Below are 26,099 nucleotides of genomic sequence, written 5' to 3'. Positions count from 1 at the left end.
ATCTGAAGATCGAACTCGACCTTTTCATTGTTACCACAGACACGCTGGCATTGTTGATTAATCTTTAATCAGCTGTTATACGTATAAGCGTTATTCAAATGTATTGTTTTAAGAACAAGTGCGTATGATTTATCTATCATATTGAATTATCGAAGACAATATTTATAATGTAAATGATAAGTGGCAATTTTCCAGTGACTGCGGTAGATGCCAATTTTATTCTGAATGCCTCAAAAGGCATACTAGTAAACCTTTTTATATATTTAACTTTTATGAAATGGACTTAAGACTCGCATTTCTGTGCTTTATATTTTGTTTTCGGGATGTTTCAACCGCTGTAGGAGATGGTAAGCTGCTATATTAATCTCTTTTTAAACGTAAATGTATTGTATATGTAAACTAAAAAGGTCTGGTCTCATCGAATCGACAACGCAACTGTGCAACAACACGACAGAAAATTTGGGAAAGTCTTGAGTCATTGGAGGTCGTCGCTAGACAGTACTACCAGATTTTAAGCAACGTTGCATCGAATTGCCGTAGTGAGTCAAAAATTGGACATGCACCTTTTTTGTTCCTCGTTTTTCAGTGTGTGTACACCATGTGATAAATTACGTCATATATGCTACGTCGGAGGCAAAAGTTTGCTTAAAATGAAGCCTTAAATCAAAGATAACTTTTCTTTTACTATACCATTTAAATGAAACAAAGGGCAGTTTATGCCGTTTGAAGAGCCCCACCTTCGTTTTATTACTGGAGTTTGATAAGGTGATTAGTTTTATCAAACACTTCGACAAACCTGTTTCCAAAGTAATGTTTTGACATGCTCCGTCAGACGGCCGTATTGTGAAATGGTTTGTCGAAGTGTTTTAAGAAACTAAACACTCAATCAAACCCTGGTAAAGACCGAAGGCGTGGCTCCGTAAGAGGCGTAGACTGCGCTTTGTTTCATTTAAAATGGTGAAGAAATAGGAAAGATATCTTTATTTAAAGTCTTCATTCGAAGCAAAATGTTTCCTTCCGAGGTAGCATTTATGACGCAATTTATGACGTAGTATGCACACACTGTTTTTGTCGTTTCTTTGTCTTGTGGCTGTTGCGAGTATATCTCACGACACCATTGCGACTGACGAGCGTTAATTCTTTTGTTATGGGTACCTGAAGAATATTTTTAGTAAAATAGTGTTACGACTGCCGCACCACTGTCCTACGACTGTCGCAGGACAGTCGTCAGACAGTTGAGAGCGATTGTCTCACGAAGATTAAATTTCGTAAGAGCCTCGCACAACATTGCAATCTGTCGCGCGTAAATCTTGCAATATATTTTTTTCTGAGGGGTATAAAGCTGCTCGCGCGAAATAAATATTGTCTGTCGGCGCTGGTTCTAATAAAATAGTGTGACAAATCTTAAGAAACAGGACAGAACTTCGATGTTCCAACAGAAAAAATCTCGAGGGCAAATGGCACTGGCCACGTTTTAAAGTCGGGAGACGAACGTGCGAGCACCACACGAGTAACCCATAGCTGTTGCGCGACATTCGCACGCACGAGCTGATCACGTGAAAAACAGCCCCTTGCAAAATGCAAGACAACTCACGATGGTCCCACGACTGTCGCACCACTGACTTTCGATGCACCAACGACACATCTGTTTTTCTGTCTTTTATCCAAAGCTCATGAGTATGAGTTTTCTTCAGGTCATGAGTATTATAATGATTTGTTATAGTTTTTAATTTCAGTCAAAGTATCTAACATGATTATCCCCCCCCTTAACTAAACAGAGACATATTGCTTTGGCGTGGTTGGCCGTTCGACCATCCACTCCGTCTGTCCGTCCATCCGTCCGTCCGTCCGTATGTCTGTCCGTCATTAAACAATATGTCGGGCACGGAATATTTACAGAGTTATAGCCCTTAAAAGTAAAAAAAACATACAGGGAATGCACTCTTGTGTTGTGCTTATCTCCAAAAGACTATGAACCAGAGTCACAAAGCTTTGCGGGAATGTCCACCTGGATGGTACATTGTGCGTCTGTTTAATTTTGTGTTGCTTCGCCATATAAGTGCAGAGTTATGGCCCTTGATTTAGTTAAAAGAAGCGTATAGAGCATGCATTATTTTGTCGAGCGTATCTCCATAGTACGTTAGCCTAAAGAGAATACAATCTTGTGTTGCGCGCATCTCCCAAAGTGTTTGAAACAGAGTCACAAGACTTTACAGGAATGTTTACCACTATGAGAAGAATACCACGTAATTAAACTTATCATTTTTATTTTGTTTTATGAGAATGAAATCGACATTCAAAACCCTTTCCATTGAATCAGACAACACATAGTTATATCTCTAATTCAGACACGTGTGCATCCAGTCCTTGTCAGAATGGCGCGACATGCGTGGATCAGACCGAAGGCTACACGTGCGTCTGTTCCTCTGGGTACTCTGGAGAGACTTGCCAAACAGGTCAGTCTTGTAGAAGCCAATTAGATAGGTCATATTGAAACCTTTTCTGAGATCTTTGTACATCTGTGTACATGTTATCTTCGCCTTTCAGACATCGACGAGTGCTCGTCTGCACCATGCCAGAACGAGGCCACGTGTGTTGATAATGTCAACAAGTATACCTGCACGTGTAAAGCCGGTTACCATGGCGTCAACTGCGAGATCGGTTCGCCATTCTTGAAATAGAAAGATTAATGCATATTCATACAAGGCACACTCGTAAGGTGTCCAAAAAATCAATTTGGTAAAATAAAGTTGTATACTGGCTTATTAATGTCATATATATGTTTTACTATTTCGTACTTGTAGAGTTTATTTCAATTATTTAAAAAAAAAAAATATTTTGTATAGCATCTTCAAATTTAATTCTGAATGGATTTGTAAGTATACGTCTGATCTAAGCGGTAATTTACAAGTGAGAAATGCCGATGTCATTTAAGTAAATCGGCACTGTCACCTGAAATAAGGACTGATTAATTCTGTTTTCAGAAGTTTACGAGTGTTCGTCAAACCCCTGTTCAAACGGTGGCACGTGCAATGACGTCATAGCGGGGTACTCGTGCACGTGTATGCCTGGGTACCAAGGGACACACTGTGAAAATGGTCAGATAATCGTAACCTAACTTGTTGCTGGCTGGTTCTGTTATTGCTCATTTTCTAAAGACTAAATTCCACACCGTAATCGCCATAAAATAAACCAGACTTATATCCATCACATCCTATTATAAACAGAACCATCTTAAATTTAAACACATTTTAAATTCAGTGTATATTTTAAATATTTGAATTTATTTTAAGAAAAATGTACAATTTTAACTTAAGATGCTTCTGTAAATAAGGCCTCTGGATTCGGTTAGTAGTATGTCGAAGATAACACCTTAGCAACCCATTAATTTCAAAAGTACTTTCAAATGATCTAAATAGCAAGCTAGGTTAATAGCAAACAAGGTAAAGTACGCTTATGATAACAACTTTGCGCATTTGTGCTTTAAAGGTGCTGATTAGATAATAGTTTTCTCACACCTCAGATAAGTAGATCCAATAATTTAATCATGCTAGAAATTCTTATCTTGCCCACGGGTGAAGATAAAATACCCGTATGGAACTCCTTTTTAATGGTCATCACATTGTAATTATCTCCCTTGTTGAAGACTGCTCCATTTTTGGCAGATCTTAATTTTATAAAGCTAAATCTCACCCAATCTTTCGGTAAATATAACCACGATTTGGAAGTGACAACAACGGATATTTCGTGAAATAGAAGTAAAAACTTTTACAGAACTTATTCATCCACTATCATAAACTCTATTGACTGGTTTAATTTCGTTGCTTTTCAGAGATCGACGAATGTTTGTCGTCTCCATGCCAACATGGCACGTGCATCAACGAAATCGGTAAATACTTGTGCACGTGTGAATCAGGATACGAGGGGACAAATTGTGATATAGGTAATCATGAATTATTCCCGCAACATGCTTTTGTCATTTTAATCATGTCTTTTATCGTTTGCTACACATCTGACATTCAGGATAGAAACACCTGTCGTTTTTTTTTCAAAGAAAATGACATGTACGTTTTATAAATTGTAAACAACTATATTCTAAACTCGATCGAGTAATTGACATTCCTTTTCTAGCAAAAAACAAAATCAGGTTAAAATAAAGTTTGTTTCATGAACTTCTCATATATTTATATTGACTTTTTGATTTATTGTGGGTGTGTTTCAAAGCTGAACTCTCGCAGATTTACCGTTTCTACAACTTTTTTATTTTTTGTCTTGGAAAGAGCAAATTTTTGCGTAAATATCTGCAAACCAATGATAAAAGATTGCTGACAAAAGACCAGATCGCAGATTTTCATATTTCTGTTCGAAAATAAATGGTTTATAGCTTAAAACGTTACTAGCGGTTTAAGAAAAATGCATAAAACATCAATTTTTGAACTTAAAAGCATATATATATATATATATGCGATGTAATTTTTTGTCAGCAGTCTTATATAACTAGTTTCTGTGCATTTTTGCAAAAAAATGGCTTATTCCAAGACAAAAAATAAAAAAGTTGCCAAAACGTTCAATCTGTGAAGGTGCAGCTTTAAACATTAACGGTTGCTAAATTGATGCATTATCTTCGCCTGTTATCACCACAGATAAGGACGATTGTGCCTCCTCCCCGTGCCTAAACGGTGCCTCGTGTGTAGATTTAGTCAATAATTACACATGCACGTGTGTCCAGGGCTTTGAGGGATTAAAGTGCGAAATAAGTAAGCTTTCTTTGTACATTTAAGGCCTAGTAAGCCATCCCCCCTTCTCCCCCAATCCGTGTATAGTACACAACTTTTGTGTATTGACCTTAATCTGTATTTTCCTTTGCTATCTATCAGATCTCAGATCTGAGCGTCCTGCCATACAGTATACTAGATGTTTTATCAAAATGAACAAAAACATCCAATCTAATAGTTTTAATTTGTTTACTTTTTCAAAAAAATATTAAAAATTACTTATTACAATGTTTTCGATAAGAATAAAAGTAAAAATAAAACGTACATGGGCCACACGTGGAAATGAATGTTCATGAAATCATGATGTTTCGAAATTCGGATATAACAATAGTGACCATGTATTTAGAATGGATTGAAGCATAACTAGGAAAACGGTTTTTACTTTTGTTGTTTCTTTATTATTTGTTTCAAATCGACCAAGTTAATAAATACATAGGCTATGCATATTGATTAAACTGTTTATGTATTAATGATGTAATGAAATATAAACTCTAAAAGAGTCGACTTCTAAATGGCATTTAGACTATAAACAAATATACAGACAAATCGAGCCCTGCTGTGACATTAGTTCAATAAAAAAGGGATGCACAGCAGGAAATTATCTTGCAAAGCTTCCTTAAACTAGGCATTTAACATTGTTTTATAATAGGATCGATGTATCAAGCTTATTAGTATTTCGACAATGATTTCTTATTAATTATTGCGCAATGTTTAAAAAAAAATACTGTTCCGAATTTTAATACTAAAAACAGACATAGACGAATGTGTTGACCACCAATGCCTGAATGGAGCCACGTGTATGGACCAGGTTGACGGCTACACATGCGCGTGTGCAGAGGGCTTCATAGGGACGTATTGTCAGGACGGCAACGCTATTGACGAATGCGCCTCAGATCCGTGCAAGAACGGCGCATCTTGCAATGACTTCATTAATCATTACATATGCACCTGCCCGGAGCTTTTCGCTGGCGTCAACTGCCAGGCTGGTACGGTAACCCTTTAGCCGTTTGTTTAGTTTATTCTTTCTGCTACTGGAATAAATTAGGTGTATCTTTTTTCTTATGACTTATATATATTTTCAATATAAAGCCCAGTGTCCTCGTGCACATGCCCGGTGCTTTTCGCAGGCGCCAACTGCAAGCCTATAACCCGATAGACGTTTTAGTTTAATCTTTCTGCCAGTGAACCTATTTAGATTTATCTTTTTTTCTGTTAATATGCCAAACGCTTTTATATGTTTCCTCGTGTTTCAGCTCTGACGAATTCTTCCAGTAGTGAGGCACTCAAAAACCTGACCCAGGTTTGTTCTTCATTCATTGGCATTTGACTTCTATGTAATAACACTAGTGTAGGATTTCGTTCTACTGTTTGTGAAAGAACTTGGTATGTCAAGAATTTGATGCATTGATTGACCATGGCCTTCCTTTAAATCGAATTTCAAATCAACATCTATAGCCAATGGACTTCCATCATCAAAAGGACACAAACTGCAGTCTTCAGCGATTTTGCATATACTTTCACGTATAACCATGAACTGATTTCTAAAGAGGCGAGCTCATACCGTCGTGAACAGCCATGAAATGGCAGTTTGCATTGTTTCTACACCAACCAGTCAATTAAATCGTAGATTTAAAATAACGCTCACAATAGCTGCACGGTTACAATCGAATATCTTTGAAGTGCCAAAAACTTATTGTTCCAAATAGCCTTTTAGGCGGTACAAATCTACTGTCTTTCGTTTGAAAGTGACGTTAATTAACAAGCACGCTTTGCTTAGTTCATTGGCAAGCATTTGTATCATTAGGAAATAGTATGTCGGTCTTTTGTTCTGTTTGGTTGTATCCACTATTTACCGTGCGTTTAATCCATATCGAAAGAGCACAACTATTGAGTGGTTAGCGAGTATAAGAGGTAATAGTTCCGTCAAAAGACACAAAAGAAATTATTTAAATTGAAAATGAAAATAAATGTTAATAAAACATATTAGGGGAAAAACGTGTAGTATGTGTTATGGAAATTACATGAAGGGTGTCCGTATTATTTCATATCATAATTTTTATCTTTATTCAAAATTTGACACGCTTCATGGAATATGGTTGCGTTTAAAAAGTATGCCCTGTCATACATTTACCTTAAACGCATTGTATCCGATGTCAGATCGTCGACGCCGGGAACTACAACATGGTTCTGAAGCAGACGGAGAATTGGACAAGATCAGATGTAACGCCGACAGATGCAGACATCATTTTTGCTATCGAAATATTGCAAACTATAGCTAGTTTGAGCGTTCCATGGACCACAGAGGTAAAGACAAATGTTGGATGTGTTTACATGGTAGTCAGTGTTGTGCAAACCGACAACATGATACTCCTTAAACAAATAAAGCTGCAAAACATATTGCTTACTTTACGTTTTAGACCAATTCTTTGGATTGTGTTGACCGATTTGTTATCGCAGAATTATCGCAGATTTCTGAACATGGAACTGTTATTGAACGGTAATTTTTTTATAGAAAGCGCATCTTATTTTTTACAAGTTGTGATAAATTTTGAAAGAAGGCTCGTCTTGCAAACTTTAAATTATTTTGATATAATACATGTCTAACAAATTTTGCTATCATGCCCGTCTTACAAATTTTGCTATCATGCCCGTCTTACAAATTTTGATATTATACATGTCTAACAAATTTTGATATCATGCCCGTCTTACAAATTTTGATATTATGCATGTCTTACAATTTTGCTATCATGCCCGTCTTACAAATTTTGATATTATACATGTCTAACAAATTTTGATATCATGCCCGTCTTACAAATTTTGATATTATGCATGTCTTACAATTTTGCTATCATGCCCGTCTTACAAATTTTGATATTATGCACGTCTTACAAATTTTGATATTATGCATGTCTTACAATTTTGATATTATGCATGTCTTACAAATTTTGATATCATGCCCGTCTTACAAATTTTGATATTATGCATGTCTTACAATTTTGATATTATGCATGTCTTACAAATTTTGATATTATGCATGTCTTACAATTTTGATATTATGCCCGTTTTACAAATTATGATATTATGCCCGTTTTACAAATTATGATATTATGCCCGTCTGACAAATTTTGATATAATGCCCGTCTGACAAATTTTGAAATTATGCCCGTCTGACAAATTTTGAAATTATGCCCGTCTGACAAATTTTGATATAATGCACGTCTTAAAAATATTGATATAATTCATGTCTAAATGTTTTTAAATATAATGCCCGTCTTACAAGTTTTGTAATATTGCCCGTCTTACAAATGTTGATATCATGCCCGGCCTTAGAAATTTTGATATAATACATGTCGTTCAAATATTAATATAATGCATGTCTTAAAAATTATGTAATGCAGGTCTTACAAATTTTGATATAAGGCTCGTCTTGCAAATTTTGATTTAATGCATGTCTTACACATTTTGATATAATGCCCGTCTTACAAATCTTAATATAATGCATGTCTAGCAAATTTTGATATACCTTGTAATAAACGTCTTACAATTTTTGGTATAATTCACGTCTTTCAAATTTTACTTTTATTCACGTCTTACAGGCAATAACAGATGCGTTTTCAATTGTGGAGAACGTACTCGATTCCGGGAAAGAAGCTATATCCGCCGCACAGTCGGCGGAACGAACATCAAACAGGTGCGTATACGTGATCTAACGACTGTTTCGACGTTTGTTTATGTCAGGTTGTTAATTCACTCGCTTTACATCGCGATGTTTTGGATTTTATTGATACAATCCCTTGAACATCGAGCAACACACGTTGTTGGTCTTATCCCCAAAGATAGTATGACCGTTACATTACTTATTCGTTTCTGTTACAGGGTAATTCAAGTTATAGATACTCTTTTAGACCAGTTGAACGTTTCTGGGAATAATGACGTGGTTAAAATTACCACTAAAACCATGGCTGCTGCCGTCGTTGAGCAAGCCGGAAGTATTAACTCCGTGGTTGGTATTCGAATGACATCGGCGTCTGAGGTTTCCCCCGACGCCCTTGTCACTGTCAGAGCTTTCGCCGCTGAAGACAACTCGGACGTTGACGTCGGCATTAAACTGGATGCGGCTCTTGTTGTCAGTATGTTGTCTTTATATCATACAATTTTAAAGTAAAAATAACCAAACAGTTTTTTACCGACATAACCCAATTAACTACTAAGTAGGCAACATAATTTAATTATTCCAAACTGTATATTTGATCTGTTTGGGCTATAATTTTGTCTATGTCCTTTTACATTATGTTTTTTAAAAAATCAAGCGTTTTCCTGTGCAGATTACACAACAAAACTCTCGTTTGTCGTCCACACCAATCCAGTATTATTTGTCGAGGAGAACAGTACGTACCAGGTCAATAGTATGGTAGTTTCCGCTACCCTGAAAAGGGATGGAGAAAATGTGGAGAAACTGAACAACAACAAGGTCTGGGTAACGCTTAAAATTACAGAGGTGAGTGAAACCGACATTCTCAAAGAGGTTTACAGTATAACATAGATTTATATGTTAAAAGTGTGACATACTCCGAGATGTTCATGTTATGATATATGTTCATAAGTGTTTATTATATGATAAAATAAAAATATTCATAATATGATATACTCAAAGATGTTAACAGTATGTATTGTCGAATCACAGTTAATACTTGTGTATAGAAAGTCTGGGGTAACGTATTTATTGAACTTTTAAAAACTAATTTGGAGGACGTATAAATTAGCGTTTTACAACTTGATAGCAGAAATATGTGCTTAGAAAGTCTAAAGTTTGGCTGCATAAACTGAAAAACATAATTTTTGCTCAACCCCGAATAACGAAGGATTTCACAGCGCATTTAATTACTTTATCAATCAGTATTTAAACATGGTTATTTGCAAAACGGTATAAAATATGCATCCACAAATTGTGGACTTCATTCTTGAAATATTGTTCTTTCGAAACCACAATGCTTCAAACAGGTTTGACAAAGCTGATTTGTGAACGTGTGTTAGTGTACCATGGCATTTGACTTATTTATTGAAAATTAGTAATGACATACTCTTAGATGTTAGAACTGTGACAAACTCAAAGATATTAACAGTATGACATACTAAGATCTGTTCGTAGTATGTTTAGACATTTTGTGCAGACAAACACTGGAAATATTGCAGCTTTGTCACTCCATGCCATCTGTTTGTAATTAAATGTGCATCTCTTTTTACGTATTGCGTTCGATCATCTTTGAACAAACGAATATAACATACTGCTTTGTAACACTAAACAATTATATTTCAACAATTGCGTTCAAATAAACGCCAACATCATAATTAACCTATCACCTGAGTATTTTGTTTAGCAAAACACATTGCCTCTCTGTGGATATTGGGACATTGCGGAAAACCAGGGATACGGTGGGTGGCGGACGGACGGATGCTCAGTCGAACAGGATTCGCAAAGTCACGTTACTTGCTCTTGCAACCACCTCACCAACTTTGCTATTCTCATGGTCAGTATAATACAAACAATATTTCAACAATGCCCTTGTCCATTGGACGTGTAAAACAAATTTGATATGACTGAAAAGAAAACAGTTGTAAAAAAACAACATATTTTATAAGAATTGCAGGCGTATTTTGGTTTCACAACACTTTACTAAATGTCGCAACGGCCGAATCGATTTTCTCATGTTGCAATGTTAAGGTACTAGTCTAAACATGATGCGAGATTCATACATTTCTTTTTTTGTTATTTAGGATCCAAGGAACACTATTCCGCCCCTATATCAGTTTAGTCTCGGTGTGATTTCCAAAGTGGGTCTTGGACTTTCAATTGCTGCCCTCAGTATAACCATTACATTCTTTATTGCATTCAAGTAAGTATGTACAGTTACATTATTTATATGAAGTGACCACACCAGAAATATAATTATGTCCTTTTATTAACATTATTTAAGCTATACTTGAGAACTTTGGAGGCAGTATTGGTATTAATTGTGCTTATAATTGGTGTAGCTAATCGGAGTGCATGGTTAAAATGAATAACCTAAACAATGAATGAAGTCGATGATTTATGACCATAATTGGATACCATCCCAGATTTCCTTCAATGAAATGGGTATTAGTTAGATCCTATTTACTCTTTATCATTTTCATAATTGACCTAAAATAGGTAAGTGAAGGCCTACCATCTTGCAAAACATCATGAGCTATCCAAAGGGTACAGAAACATTTTCTAAAATAACCAAATCAAAGTTTCATAAGGCAAATATTTTAATTGAAAACAAAAACGCTATGATATCATTTTAATCAACCTTATTTCTTCAACTTACCGCCGTCAGAATGCTTTCCATAAGGTTATGTATTTCTTGTAAGTATTGTTTCCATTCTATTTTTTTTTATCTCAATTCTCTTTATTTATAATAAATAATCATTTATCAACCATAAATAATCATAAATAGAAAAAAAACCTATTGCGTCCTAAATTATGCTCGCTTTAAATTACACTAGAACGCTGAGAGAAAAGGATCACCAGAAAGTTCTCCTGAACCTGAGCGTGTCACTGTTCTGTTACTCTGTCATCTTCCTAGCAGGGATAGATAAGACAGGCTCCCGGTCGGGATGTGTAACAGTTGCTGTAAGTTATTTATATCGTCCACATCTCCGTAAGAGATTATTTACATGTTTTTCGAGTAATTAATGTTCAGTGCGGTAAAATGTAAATTGTCGTTAGTCTAGCTACATGCCATGTGACGACCTGCCTTACCAGTGTGGTTAATAAAATTGTCCATATAATTTAGTGTGGTTTGGACACTAAGGAAAAAAAAACAAGAAATTATTACAAGTTACACCCACTTAAATGGTGCGAAAATGTTTTTATTTTCTCATCATTTCGATTGCGATGTTTCAATTCAAATACAAGCCAGTAAAATGAAAGCAAAACAGCTTTCGGCTATTTTATATGTTCCTGACTTGCATACTTGTATTAATACTACTGTTTGGAATTTTCACAGGCTTTGCTCCACTATTTCATCCTGACGTCCTTTATGTGGATGCTTGTTGATGCCGTCCAGCTTTACATAAACATCGTGCTGGTCTTCGCAAAATACAATCCCACCAGATTTATCGTCTTAGCCATGATATTTGCATGGGGTTTGTACACCAATTCCTTGGTCAAGACACTTTAAAATAAATCGTTGGAAATCCAGTGTGAAAATAGGATACGAAAACAAACGTTGAATATAACCAGTTTTTCTTGCAAATATACAACTGCTAAATCCGACGCGTTACCTGTGATTCACAATCGACAGTCTCGAATGATAATATTTATTTCCCGTTGCCTTTTATTGCTAGATGAACATTAACTTTACTTCGATTGTCATTTTCATTGGACAGACTCATTTTTTGCCTTCATCACGTGATTATTCAACGTTTCAGGTCTACCATCACTTCCTGTCATCTTTATACTTGCTTATGATCGGAGCATTTACTACAACGACCACGGATAGTAAGTCTGTTAATTAAAATACAAAAAATGGAAAACTGTATTTTTCACTTTCATATTATAGATATACTCTATCTGTCGTCATATAAAAAAAAATCAACAAGTTTATGAAAGGCCAAAGACCAAAGAATCGCTTACTAACATACTAACGTAACAAAAAAGACCCACCTTTTTCACCTGCTCTAGAAATGAGCCAAATACCATAAAGCAATGTCATTTCCCGCGCTTCATACATTGCAGAAATGTGGTACTCGGAATAACACAACAGAACGCTTATTCTCAGTAATAAGGCAGATTGGATGTCAGTCTTAGTGTAGCCGAATATGCAGAGTATGAGATCTCCAATTTTTATACCATTTTAAGCTGCACTCTCACAGATTGAACGTTTTGACAACTTTTTTATTTTTTGTCTTGGAACGAGCCAATTTTTGCGAAAATCCATTGAAACCAATGATATAAGACTGCTGACAAAAAAATTAAATCGCAGATTTTTATATTTAAGTTAAAAAAATAATGTTTTATGCATTTATCTTACACCGTTAGTAACGGTTTAAGCCAGAAAACATTAAATTTCGAACAGATATATGCAAATCTGCGATCTGATCTTTTGTCAGCAATCTTTTATCATTGGTTAGCAGATATTTAGGCAAAAATTTGCTCTTTCCAAGACAAAAAATAAAAAAGTAAAAAAAATGCTAATAATAGTATAAATAGAAAAAGTATTACATAGAATGCTTAAAATCGATACTTACGTTACTGTGATAACCTCTACTGGGCAGTTGCCTAATTCCAGATCAATTTTGAAGTTTTCTTAAAATATTGTCATAATTATTGAACATAAGTGCATAAAATTTAAATAGAAAAATGTTGGGTCCTATATCAACCAAACTGGAAAAAGAATAAAAGAAAAAAAACAATTAATTATAATATAATATTCAGTACGAAATAAGGGCATAAACGACGACAAAAAACCTGCATTCAGTGCCTAAATATTCGGATTTTTTCAAAGAACAAAGTAAACATTATCAAGTCAATATACAAATATTTAAATGCTGCTTAAATGAACATCATGTATTAAATTTTTAATCTGTATATAAATTTTATACTTCTCTGAAGTATTTGTATGTGTATTTTCGGCGTATCCGAACTACTAATTTGTCCGAATTTGCAAAATTTTGAAAGTACGAATCTGCTTCATTTTTGCATCGTTTTCATATCAAATGCTGCACAACACAAAACAATGACATCGTCAATTTATTTACTTTATATGTAATTGGCATTGTATTTCGTGATTGAAGATAAGTCATAAACATCGTATAGTAGGTCTAGTGTTTAAAGATAACCCTGTCGAACCTCAATATAAAAGCTCGCGCTGTGTGACGTCATCCCCCACGTGACTAAATATTGACATTTAGGAAAGCGAAAGTTGAGAGGTATTTATTTTGGGGTTATACTCGAATAGCTGCACCTTTGTCTTGTTTCTGTTGCTATGGAGGTCAGTTGCGTAGACTGTGATCATTCTATATTGATCACGGTCGCCGAAATGCATTTTAAACGATTTCCGAATATTTAGGCAAATCCGGAATTAGGCAACTGCCCAGTACGTATGTTTTTACAACGTAGATAATTAAGCAAACCACTGTTGACAGTAAAACCATTTATTGTTTAAATATATTGGTTAGAATTAGGTCATCGTTTCTAAAAAAAAATAATGGTAGTCTCGAAAAAGATCATTTTAATTATGTTTATAAGTAGAATGCATACTCAGATTGTATTGAGTAGGAATAACAACAAAACACTATACTATAAACGAAATTTGCTTTCTTTTAAATTTTGTCGACATTTCCAGTAAGATGACGTCATAATTTGTTTATGTTCATGACATCATTTTCTGTTAAATTATTTTAAGAATCAGACGTTTTATAACATGTTTTCACGATTAAAACAGACGCAATACCATGCATTCATCGAAATTGTACTACTGTATTTAAATACATGTTTATCATAAATAAAAAAATAGAAATTAACGTATGACCTTGTAGAATATTGCAAATTAAGCAAAAGAAAAATAAATTTAATTTACAAAAAAGCGGAGTGATATACGTTCGGACCAATAGAAATAAGGCAAAATATTTGACGGTTTCATTTATCCGGAAACAATGTATAGCATGTGGTAATGTGTTTTATAGAATGAAAGACGTCGCCAGCATGACATAACATTATTGTATATAGCTTGTTAATGAAATAACATTTAACCTGAATATAAATGAATAGCGATGGAAATATACGGTTTATATAGCCACGTTGTATGTGTTTAGATGTTTTAATCGCCCATGTAATTCTCATAATCTAAATGGAATATCAAATTAGTGATAGGCTTCGCCAAAGCTCATATATAACAATTTTAGTAAACCTGTTTAATATACTTGCCGAAAGATGCACTCTTACTCCCAAATCAGATTTACCACAATAAATAATATTGTTTTAATATTCCAAAAAGGATGAATAAATGTCGAAAACAATGGTTCTTACGAAGAATACCGAGTTTAATTTGAAATGAATGCGCATAAAACACAGTATTTCTACCTTATGAGACTATTGTAGACCACAGTAATTCTTTTAGCATTCACCAATCATTTTATATTTTTGCGCTTTCTGATATTAAATACACGGTTACAAACTTGTTATCAGTAATCAATATTTTTCATAAATGCATTATTTAGTAAGTAGTTTAAGGTTTATCAGTCAAAATTAATGTTTGTTACTTATGTGTTTGTACTGATTTTGAATAAGAGTGTCACTTTAATACTTGTTTAACTTCTATATTCAATTACCGCGTATGCTATATAGTTAAATTTATTAAAATGACAGATAAATCTATGACGCATTAACATGGCTTTTGGTCTTACTTTTATTTCCTAGTTGTTGGATGGAGCGGGGCCCACTTACGTTTGCCTTCATCATCCCGGTGGCCTTAATTTGTACCGTCAACTTGTTCATTTTCCTCATCATCACGTTCAAACTATGCTCGCGTGCCCACAAGAAGCTGACTCAAAACCAGAAAAGTCGCAGACAGTTTGGATTGATCGGAGGGTTTGCGATGTTCATTTTGCTTGGTATAATAATTATACTAGTGAACTTGAGCGTTCTTTGAATTCATTTTCATTTATTGTTGTATTGATTCTACATTTTCTATGGCGGCATATACTTTGTTCATTGAATAAGGTCGTTATATCAATTTATTTCATTCATCTGATCAAATCAGGGCTTAACATAGCGGCATTGAAAAGTTAATTAAGTAATCAACCTCTGCAGGTCTGACGTGGATTTTTGGTTTCCTGACAATTGACGATTCTCAACTCGTTTTTCGCTACCTGTTTGCGATCTGCAACTCTTTGCTCGGAATCTTGATCTTGGCGCTATTTGTTGTCAGACGTGGCGAGGTATGTTATGATCTTTTAATTGTGTTCCTTAGTCTAATATTCTTGTCAGCACATGGGACAAATGTCCTAATATAACCACCACGTCCATCATAGCAAAATGTATTTGTCACTTATATAATTGTCATGTTTGCTTTTAGACGCTGAAACTATGGCACGATTTATGCTGCAAGAAGAAGGTTCTTACTAAAATAAGTGCTTCTGACACGTGGGCTCCAAAGCAACACATGCACTCTAAGAGAACACCCGTATCATTTGTTCCACGCCAACTGACACAAGTCGAAAAGCCCAGCAAGAGGGCACGATTCTATGAGGATGGAATGTAATCAGAAAGAATTGATAACAAAGAGACAGGAAATATGCATTCGACTTTTATTGAACTTCAATTTCAGTGATTTTAATCGTTTTTAAAATCCAATCCATGATAATGTCTTATCAAAATGAATTAAACAAGCAGTCCATTGATGCGATTTCAGTCTCCTTGGAAGTGTAGCCATTTTACCAGCGTGTTTGAGTACACAGCATTCATCTAATATTGCAGGATGATATCGTACTGTTCTTGGTTACGTTCTTGCAAACTTTCGTATGGTCCAGTATTGCCAGCAGTCCTAAAACGAATAAACGGCTGTTACACCTTTATCTGAACCAAAAAATTTGTTAAGGGTATGGAAAGGAAAAACACTCTCCGCGGATACATGTTATTCAAATAACGGATCACTTACTGATCAGATCCTGCTGTACCCATGGTGTTTTGATAATCACTTGGATTAGTATTGGTATCTTGCTCCTGTTCATTTTCGTTGGGCAGTGATTCTCTGAAAAAAAAAATGTTTATGATATAAAAAGAAATGTTTAACTGACTATCAGACTGCGCATGTGCGTTAATTATATAACGATTTAATGACATTCATGCTGTTTTTTTTATTATAGTTATAAGACTCTTGTTCGCGTTTTATAATGGCTATTATTTAAATTAAACGGAAATGAGATTTTTGGCCTCCCAGAATAAACCTTACGTAAATAAACTTACTTCTGATGAGCGGCAGCCAATTTCGTCGGGATATCTACAAATGAACACAATCTAGATATAACTTGTTCCATTAAAATATCTATTTATATTTGGTGTAAACGGATTTACGATATAAACTGTTTTATATAGATTTTGTTTTGTTGAGTGATAAAACTCGTTAATCCACCGGAAAAATAAATTTCAATAAAGCTGATAAGTAGCTAACTTTCAGAGAAAAATATTAGGTTTCCTAGCACAGATAGCTTCATTTGAACACCAGGTATGTATAGCAATCATACTGTAATTGCTTAGCAACGATTTTATAGGGTTGGTGAATAATTGGTATGGGCGAAAAAGGGGTTCCTAGCTAAATATTTATATGCCGCGGTAGAGAATCAGCCTGCTGAGCAAGCATAGTGAGTTCGATCCCCATCAGATGGACATAGTTATACGAAAAACTACAGAAACAAGTTCAGTAGACAAAAGTTAAACAGAAACCCCGTTAATTGAACATATCAATTTGTACAGCATGCTACATTAGCTGACTATTGATACAATATATATATTGCGTCCCAAAAGTCTCACCTGCTGTCTCTTTCTCAGCCATGCATTTCTCGATTAGACGCATCTTGTGAACGAGAAATACGGATGCAATACCAACAAGCCAACCGGTCACAAATCCGCCAATTACTCCGCCAACAACCTTGACCGTTTCAGAATTGCTTTCTAGTTGATCGGAACCTTCAGTAGCTAAATTTTCAATTAAATATTTTAACAAACAACCGTAATTTAAAAATAAATATAATTTTGCTCTTTTGATTGCGTGTTAACGTTATATAATTAATATTATACGTCATTACTGATTATCATGTCTGTCCATAAATAACGAGAGGGATAACAATAAAAATGGAACGAACATGTACCTTCCAAAAGTATATCCACGGGACTACTTTCAAGAACATTGCCAAATCCTAACCCCACTTGACACGTCCACTTGTCCACAGTTTGATTAAGTATTAATTTTTCAACAGACAAAACTGTTTCAAAAGGCGACGGGCATATGAACTGGTATCGATCGAAGTGAGGGCGAATCAGAATTGCACAGCTAGGATTCACAGCTCCTACTAAAGCCCTGTTACGATACCATGATACCACATACACAGTTCGATTTCCGGTATAAGTACATGTTACATTTATATCTGGTGTGCTGTCTTTAACCCTGTGAGTCGTTTCTAAAGTAAGGCTTTCATTACTTGGATTCATATCTGTAAATATTCAAGTTAAACTTGATATAGATCTGCTTCAAGTGTCAAGATAGTATACTGTCTCCGCTATAATTTATCAGCAAACAATCATTAAATCATGTAAAAGCGAATAGAACTCACAACATTTTAAGTTTTGTTGTAATGTTGTTACAAATTAAATTACCGTACCAATGGTGAAGCTTCCAGCTAAAGAATCCGTCTTTGTAATGAACTGCATGTCGACAACATAAGTATACGTCCCTCTTCTAAAGTTCCTGTTTGAATTCCAAACGCAATTATGGTATCCTTCATTGTTTTGCTTGCAAGAGACATATCCGCATGTGAATTCTTCTTTGAACTAGAATAAGACAAAATGTGTAATAGCGACTTGGTACGATTTAATGGCGTTGTGCCTACTTCGTTTACTTGACACGGGATACAATGGGTTGCTATAATGAAATTTAATCATACCTGGCTGAATACTGTAACGACCACTTCCGTTGGGATAGGGTACACATTGTCAAACATGAAGCGTATTTTTGCATCAACTGTCACATTTATTTCCAATGCTTTAGGCTTACCTGCAGATATGTTTATTAGCGTATAACAATATGTATTAAATTCGATAATTTTCATTGTTTTAAACAATGCAAGCTTGTAAGAAGAGGTATCGAAATAAAGCGTACTTAACGTACATTCAAATTCCAGTCCCACGGGTTGACTTTCAGGATATGAAGATATTTGGCAGGTGTAGCTTCCCCGATCGTGTACACTTGTATTACGGACTACGAGCGTAATAGTTCCATCCAAATCTGTCGATTCACTGTACACTGAATTAAAGTCAATAGTGGTGGTGCTGCTGACAATTGAATTGCCGTTCAGTTTAAAGTTCCAGATTGATGTAGTTGCAGAAGAACTTCTACATCTCAAAATTGCAGGTTCACCACAGTTTACAGGATTTTCAATGAACAATTGCGAATCTGAAAATGAATGTATGATAATTTTGTAATGTAAAGGCTGGGTGCATAATGTGTGAAATAAAAGATTGAGCCAAAAGCTGAATTCGTCGAAAACATTTTGTTTCATATTTACTTACACTGGACACGAATTACGGGGCGTCTTGTCGATATTAACACACGTGCAGTGTTGTTTGTAGTACAATAGATTTCCATTCCATCAAATTTGCGATCTATGGTAAAGTCAAGTTGGCTCTTGACACGGTAAGTGTTATCTGCATTTTGTTTGGTTTCGCGTATTATACTTGAACTATTTAGCTTAAGCTCCACATCATCGTCGGTGTTGTTTGGTGTTTTGTTATCCATAAACCAACGAATGGTGGGAGCCGGAAGTCCCTCAGATACACACTCAAATAGTACTCTAAAGTGTTCCGCTTCTATCACTTCAATTTCTGTTGGCTTCGTTAACTGCACAGCCGAAACTCCAACTGAAACAATTGGAAACATTGTTAAAGGTGTTTATTATTTTCAGGTTCGGATGCAAATTACTTGTATATTATTTTCAGATGCACAGTTTTTGCTTATTAGGTTCAGTTGCAGAGAAACCTGCATGTTGAATGTTATTTTAGACATATAAATGATTGTTTCTTACAGATATTATTTATGTTAATTACCCGCATAATATTCACTGAACAAAAAGTGATTTGTAAACAAAAAGTCGTACGAAAACATAGCTACGTAGGAAGGTTTAATCTTTTTAACTGGCAGTGATAAACAATTTGAATAGTTTAAAGAGAACAGTCAAAAGATAATGAAGATGATTAGAAAACGGGGTCGTCACACGTTATGTACTGATTGGACGAACAATTGTACAGATCGGTTCGGAAATATCAATCGGTTTATAAGTGAAACAGAGCGTTGCATTTTTATAGTTCATTACATCGATATAATGATAAATTGTACACATTAGGTCATAGATTACTTGGATAAAAATGTTAAGTACAACTATAGTGTTAGAACATATGTATGTTGTTTTTTAGTTCAGATTAAAATTGAATCTTTAATTTAGGTTACAAATCAATAGACTTATAAACTATCAAGTATCTTGAGCTACCTAAAACTTTAACTTCTACATCTCCACTCTGCATTGTTATTCCTTTCGCGTTATTTGCTAGACACTTCCACTTGTCGCCGTGTTGAGCACGTGTGACATTCTTGATCGTACAACTGTACATTTTAGCACTGATACATGTGCAGTTGTAGTCTGATGGTAACACCTCGGGGCTTGTAGTACAGTTGCCTAAATATACTCCTATCCAAATACCTGTGTGTTGACCGTTTATAGCCCAGGATACCGGAATCACTTGGTCGTATATTGTACACATAAGCGTAACGGAATGATACTCTTGCACCGTTTCCGGACTTACTTCTAGAGTAGGCATCAGTGGATCTGAAGAAGAAAAAAACTTCGACGTCTTTATACACAAATTTACACGACATTAATAAGTCAAATACCACAACAAAGAACGAAACAGAAACGAAACCACTCTTATATCAATACAAGATAGGACCTCCGCCGATCAGCAGCAACAGTCTGTAAACTTCAAAAACAATACTAAAACCGATAATAGAGCGCTCAAAAGCACACGTCGACAATATAATTTCATTCATTTGATATACTACAATACAACAGAAGTTTCAATTGTTACCCTATTACCGTGCAGTTTTAGAGCTAGTTCCGCTTGAACGGAATTGACGTTGGTGGCTAACATGCAGCTCCAAATCTGACCCTGTTGAGATCGACTGACGTTGAAAATGGTCCATGTTAACTCGCCTTCGGAACATGTAAAGTTGTACGCGCTAATATCAATAGGGCCAAATACAGTACACCCAGGTAAAAGTATTCGTCCGACACTTTGCAAAGGTGAAATTATGCCCCATACAACACGAGTCGGATGTTCTGTCTCCTCAAATCCAGAGTAACTTGCACTCAGGGTGACGTGGTCGTGTTCATATGCCGGACTTGGAACTTGTTTGACCAATAACTCAAAGCATTCTGCAAATAAAGCATGCCTGTACAAGTTCCTGTTAATGCATATGTGTTTATTAATCTAATACAGACTGGAGGTTAACCATAGACAAAATAAGATATAATCACCACTCCTGAAAACCGCAAGCAGAATTCCAAATGTGAAAAACGTAGCCATAGTTTATAATTAAAATCACATCCTCTATTCATGACTATTTTCGTAAGTTGTTAGTTAAGTTTATATATTTGCATTTAACCACTTTAACAATTTTCTTCCGCGTCGTCCTATACTTGATATTGATCGCTTAGTGCTAATGTGTCGCTTTCGGATTACAAGATGGTTATCTTTTGACATTGTTCACATTTGTTTTCCTTTTATCAAGTTTTTTTTAGAAAGTATGATATAATAAGCATGTAAACCTAACAATTTGCATATTTTATGTTGTATACTTTCTAAATTAATTAAGTATTTGCAGGAAAATACTATACATGAATATACGGTATTTACTTGTAGTCATAACTGTTGACTTCGCTAGCATTCTTTCGAATGTGACCCTTGTGTTTAGCCTCATACACCTTTATCAAAACGCTACATCAATACACAAATTAGCGTTTTTACTGTTGATTCGATTGAACTTATTTCGTAGGTTTGTTGCATGTATGGAAAACACAATAATCATTGGCACGCCAAGTTCGGCTCTTTTGGTATGCTGGATTCTTAACAAGAGCAATCGAGGGCTGTATTGCAGAACCATCTTAAAAAGTGTTAACATATTTTACTTAAGTGTATTATTATTTATTTGTAATATTTCTTGAAAAAACTTTGAAATGGTGTTTTAATATTCAAGAACTCATGTGTCCATGGTTTAATTGCAGAATGTACACTAAACATACCACCTGGTTTTACTAATACAGGTCAGGTAATTGTTCAATTAAAGGAAAAGACACACTTTTAACTAAAGATGCTTTTGTAATATGGACTTTGATTCCATAAGAAAATAACCAAAGACTGATGTCTTCTTTTACATTATTATCGACGAAAAGCAAATTTTGAGTAAAACGCGAATATCAAATTGTTTTGTGAAGTCATGTTTTATACCATCTGCTGGTGATGTGCTATATATAACATCATTCGATAAATCCTCAAAGTAAGGGTTCAAACGCCTTGTAAAGCGGATGAGCTTAAATGTAAATCCATTGTTTATCCTATCATTCATCTTGGCGTTATTTAAGGTGTCCAAAGCTCAGATAAGCTTGTCATTTTATCGAGCTTTTACTTAAGGTAAGAATGTTGATAAGGCAATACAATTGTTGCATAACTGGAAAGGGTATTGTTTGCTCGTTACGTAGATGTAAACTATATCAAGTTATTGCTGGTTGAGTTATGTTCTTTAGTTCGACTTAAATCTTTATTGAACAACTTTGGGTCAAAAAAGTGTATTTGTGAAATTGTTATCAGTGTAAGTCTTGAGTAAGACAGAATGAGACTCACAAGAAAGCTGAGCTAACTCTGCAAGAACCTAGAAGCTCTGACGTATCTCTATCAAAGCCCGCTGTCGTATCCCTCAACCCGGTCCATTCGTCAGCTATTTCGTCAAAGCTGGGATTTTCAGCAAGGTAGGCTCATGTCTTAGAAGAGCAACTACAATATGTCAAGGACGTTCTTATTAGATTATGATGTAAAACACTTGCGCATTTTGTTGAGATGCAAAGGACATTCTTACTAGATTCACATGCAAAGATCTTCCATCTTATGTTAAGATGCAAATAAATTGCATATTATGTTCAAATGCAAAGAATTTGCATATTATGTTCAGATTTAAAGGACTTGCATATGATGTTCAGATGCAAAGGACTTGCATATTATGTTCAGATGCAAAGGAATTGCATATTATGGTCAGATGCTAAGGACGGCCTTATAATGTAAACATGTAAAGGACTTACATATTATGTTCAGATGCATAGGACATACATATTATGCACAGATGAATAGGACTTGCTTATAAGGTTTAGAGCCATATGACCTGCTTATGAGGTTAAGATGCATAACACATGCATGTTGAAGGTTTTACATATAAATTATTGTTGATTACAAATATATTATAATTGCTATCTTAAACATTTGATTTGTAGTGGAACCTTTTGTATTCATATGTTTATGATATCCCAATGTAAAAAATAACTTAAGAATAACTTAACAAGTAAAATAAAACGAAAATTATGTGCAAAACGTAGGTCCGAAAGAGACATAAATTGTATTTAACGGTCATATTGGCAAAAAATGAAGGAAATTGAAAAATTGAGAAGAAATAACCATTTTTTTTTTAAATCTAATTTAAGACTTAAAGCAATTGTAATATTTCTCTAGATGAGTTTAAATGATTCTTTTGAAAATATTAGTAACAAAACGTTTGATATCAGAAGCAATGAGGCAGAACATTTGTGTTCAAGTTATGATGTTAATGAAGATAATTCTACTTTCCCAGAGTAAGATCAACCTACATGTATTTCTAAACGAATTTACTTTGTGAATCCATCTGTCTTTAAAATCCATAAATTAATGACATCATGTGATAAGAACGATATTACGAATGTCTGTAAATATATGAAATATGCATTTGCTATACGCAATTCAATTATTAATAACACAACGTAAAGTAAAATAGTTATGATAATCTGATAATCTTCCTCACTGCCCCTGTTAAGAAGTAATGATATTACTAACAATGATATTTAGTTAATACCTATTTTGCCTATTGCTTTAGTACTTGACTTTCATTTGTATATTATTTTTTCTCTTGTTTACTATACTTTTGGACACGTGACCTGGATATATGCATAACTGTATGTATTAAGACGACATACAATTGTATAAGTCAAATAAACTGTCTGTTCTGTTCTGTTCTTCTTAAACAATCTATAATAATAATTAACAGTTGTATACAACATATAGGAAATATCAATCAGTTTCTTATTTTAATTGATTGATATTTCCTAGATGCTGTATACAACATTTATTAACGACTGTGTTGCATTTTCATTGTTCATTTAATCGATTGTATGCCGAATAATCTACATGAGGCCAAAGTCTACTTGAATAAACATGGTTAGTACAATAATATTGTTTTTACCAGTAAAGGTCACTTTATATTTTAATAGGAATGCATCCTTTATTTAGAAATAGAAATAAAACTTCCTTTTTCTAGCTATCCCATATTTTGACTTATACATATTAACTCTGCATTGTTGTTCAAAATGCTTTGTTGACCGCGTGTAACATTCCTATACATCTGAGCGCTGAAACATACGCACCCGCGGAGCTGCCTAAACATACTCATTTGCTAGTACTTTTCAGTTGATCGTTTCTGATCCTGATTCCGAAATCACGTGGTGCTATATTGTATAGACTGACGAAAAGGAATTATGCTTTTGAACTGATTCTAACTTTTTTTAGAGAAGGAGTCATACAACAAAATTAAGGAACAAAAAGTGATACTGCCCCAATATACAAAACAATGGATAAGAGACTCGACTTTTCAAATTACTTCGACCCCGAATTTTAATACATTTAGATGACATACAAGGAAAATGATATTTAAATATATTTATTATTGTTCAGCGAACGGGTGGATAACCGGTGCAAAAGCGTTCAACTTCACACTTTTTAAAACATGCATTAACAAATAAACACACACACACTCACAAAACATGTTCCACATTTAAAATGAAACTGAAACGAAAACACTTTTTATCAATACGCCTGCGCCGCCACTGTCAGTAAAAGATCAAAGATAATTAAGACAAATGACTTTTCAAACACACAATTCGATATTGCCGATGCATTAATTTGACATAATATAATCATTATTGTAGCGGTTTCTTTGTTACATTATTACCTTGCAGTTTTAAGGCTAGTTCCGCTTGAGCAGACATGCCTTTTGTGGTAGTGAACGTACAACTCCATATCTGACCATGCTGATATCGACTGACGTTGAGTATAGTCCATGTTAACTCACTTTCGGAGCATGAAAAGCTGTACCCGTTAATATCCATATTTCCCCAAACAGTACACCCTGGTAACAGAATTCGTCCGACAAGTCGCAAATATGATACTATGTCCCATTCAAGATAATTTGGATATTCTAGCTTTTCAAGTCCTGGGAAACTTGCACTCAGTGTGACGTTTTCATGTTCATAGGCTGGATAAGGAAGTTGTTGGACCAATACCTCAAAACATTCTGCAAAAAAGACCATGCCAATATAGTTCCCTGTTATGTTAATTGTAAACTCTTTTATTCATTTAGTACAAAATTGTTTACACCAGACAAACGAAAACATAATCGCCAATCCTTATAACTGCCAGCAGGATTCCAAATCTAAAAAAACGTAGTCATAGTTATTAATGAAAGCACATCCTCTGTTCATGATTTTTTTCTTAAACTGAGTTGAAAATAATATTCATTTAGTTTCATGTCACAAATTATACAGTTTACTTCCGTCTCATTTTATACTTGCAATTGATCCTTCGATGATAACGACAAATATCCTGCACTTTATGTTTTTATCTTTTAACATTGTTTACATATTTTTACTTTATTAAGGCTGTTCGAAATTTATGATATAATTCATAGTTCAACATAAATGTTTTCACAATGAACGTAGTTTAATTTCTAGATTATTTGACTTTTGCTGCAAAGCAAAGTACTCAAGGTATGCATCTTTATTGTATTTACGTGTGGTCGTGTCGCTTGGATTCGCCAGTATTCGCTTGATGCTATCCAAGTGTTCAGCCTGGTACACCTTTATTCAGGATACACAATTCCACAACCAAATGTACGCTTTATAATTGCTTTGATACAGCTGGGTATTTTTGGTTTTGTTGCAGAGATGAAAAACACAATAATCACCGGTGCACAAAACAGTTAAAAGCGTTGGGCAGTATTCCACATGTCGCGGTTGAGCACGTTTCGGCCCACCTGGGCAATATTCTGCATGTCGTGTTTTAGAACACTTAGGCCTAGGGCAATATTCCGCATGTCGAGTTTAAGAACGCTTAGGCCTGGGGCAATATTCCGCATGTTGAGTTTTAGAACGCTTAAGCCTGGGGCAATATTCCACATGTCG

At 34.8% G+C, this 26,099-nt stretch overlaps 2 protein-coding genes across 4 annotated transcripts; one reads left to right on the top strand and one right to left on the bottom strand.

The window, feature by feature from the left end:
* The first annotated feature begins 219 nt into the window (after positions 1-219).
* Positions 220-16,074, top strand: LOC128234027 (adhesion G protein-coupled receptor E2-like). 2 transcript variants are annotated; one of them, XM_052947972.1, is made up of 20 exons: positions 220-347; positions 2,349-2,456; positions 2,548-2,661; positions 2,985-3,098; positions 3,833-3,943; positions 4,644-4,757; positions 5,528-5,761; positions 6,029-6,075; positions 6,933-7,079; positions 8,372-8,466; positions 8,652-8,905; positions 9,101-9,273; positions 10,154-10,303; positions 10,551-10,669; positions 11,304-11,430; positions 11,807-11,945; positions 12,231-12,300; positions 15,220-15,413; positions 15,613-15,740; positions 15,878-16,074. In XM_052947972.1, the coding sequence occupies exons 1-20, from the start codon at positions 278-280 to the stop codon at positions 16,061-16,063; spliced, it is 2,694 nt and encodes an 897-aa protein (XP_052803932.1). In that variant the 5' UTR covers positions 220-277; the 3' UTR covers positions 16,064-16,074. The 2 variants fall into 2 exon arrangements, with proteins under 2 accessions (XP_052803932.1, XP_052803933.1); XM_052947973.1 differs by lacking the exon at positions 2,349-2,456 and having other exon boundaries at positions 255-347.
* Positions 16,075-16,218: 144 nt separating this feature from the next.
* LOC128234028 (uncharacterized) lies at positions 16,219-21,238 on the bottom strand. Of its 2 annotated transcripts, none has more exons than XM_052947974.1 (12): positions 21,105-21,238; positions 20,664-21,002; positions 20,061-20,396; positions 19,087-19,434; positions 18,686-18,970; positions 18,462-18,571; positions 18,180-18,348; positions 17,670-18,011; positions 17,332-17,496; positions 16,768-16,801; positions 16,460-16,552; positions 16,219-16,345 (listed from the first exon to the last, which is right to left on the bottom strand). In XM_052947974.1, the coding sequence occupies exons 1-12, from the start codon at positions 21,151-21,153 to the stop codon at positions 16,267-16,269; spliced, it is 2,349 nt and encodes a 782-aa protein (XP_052803934.1). In that variant the 5' UTR covers positions 21,154-21,238; the 3' UTR covers positions 16,219-16,266. The 2 variants fall into 2 exon arrangements, with proteins under 2 accessions (XP_052803934.1, XP_052803935.1); XM_052947975.1 differs by having other exon boundaries at positions 20,271-20,396.
* Between the last annotated feature and the right edge of the window lie 4,861 nt (positions 21,239-26,099).

This window comes from Mya arenaria, chromosome 5 (genome assembly GCF_026914265.1).
Source record: "Mya arenaria isolate MELC-2E11 chromosome 5, ASM2691426v1".
Taxonomy (NCBI): Eukaryota; Metazoa; Mollusca; class Bivalvia; order Myida; family Myidae; genus Mya; species Mya arenaria.
This window is presented reverse-complemented; position numbering and strand designations above follow the sequence as displayed.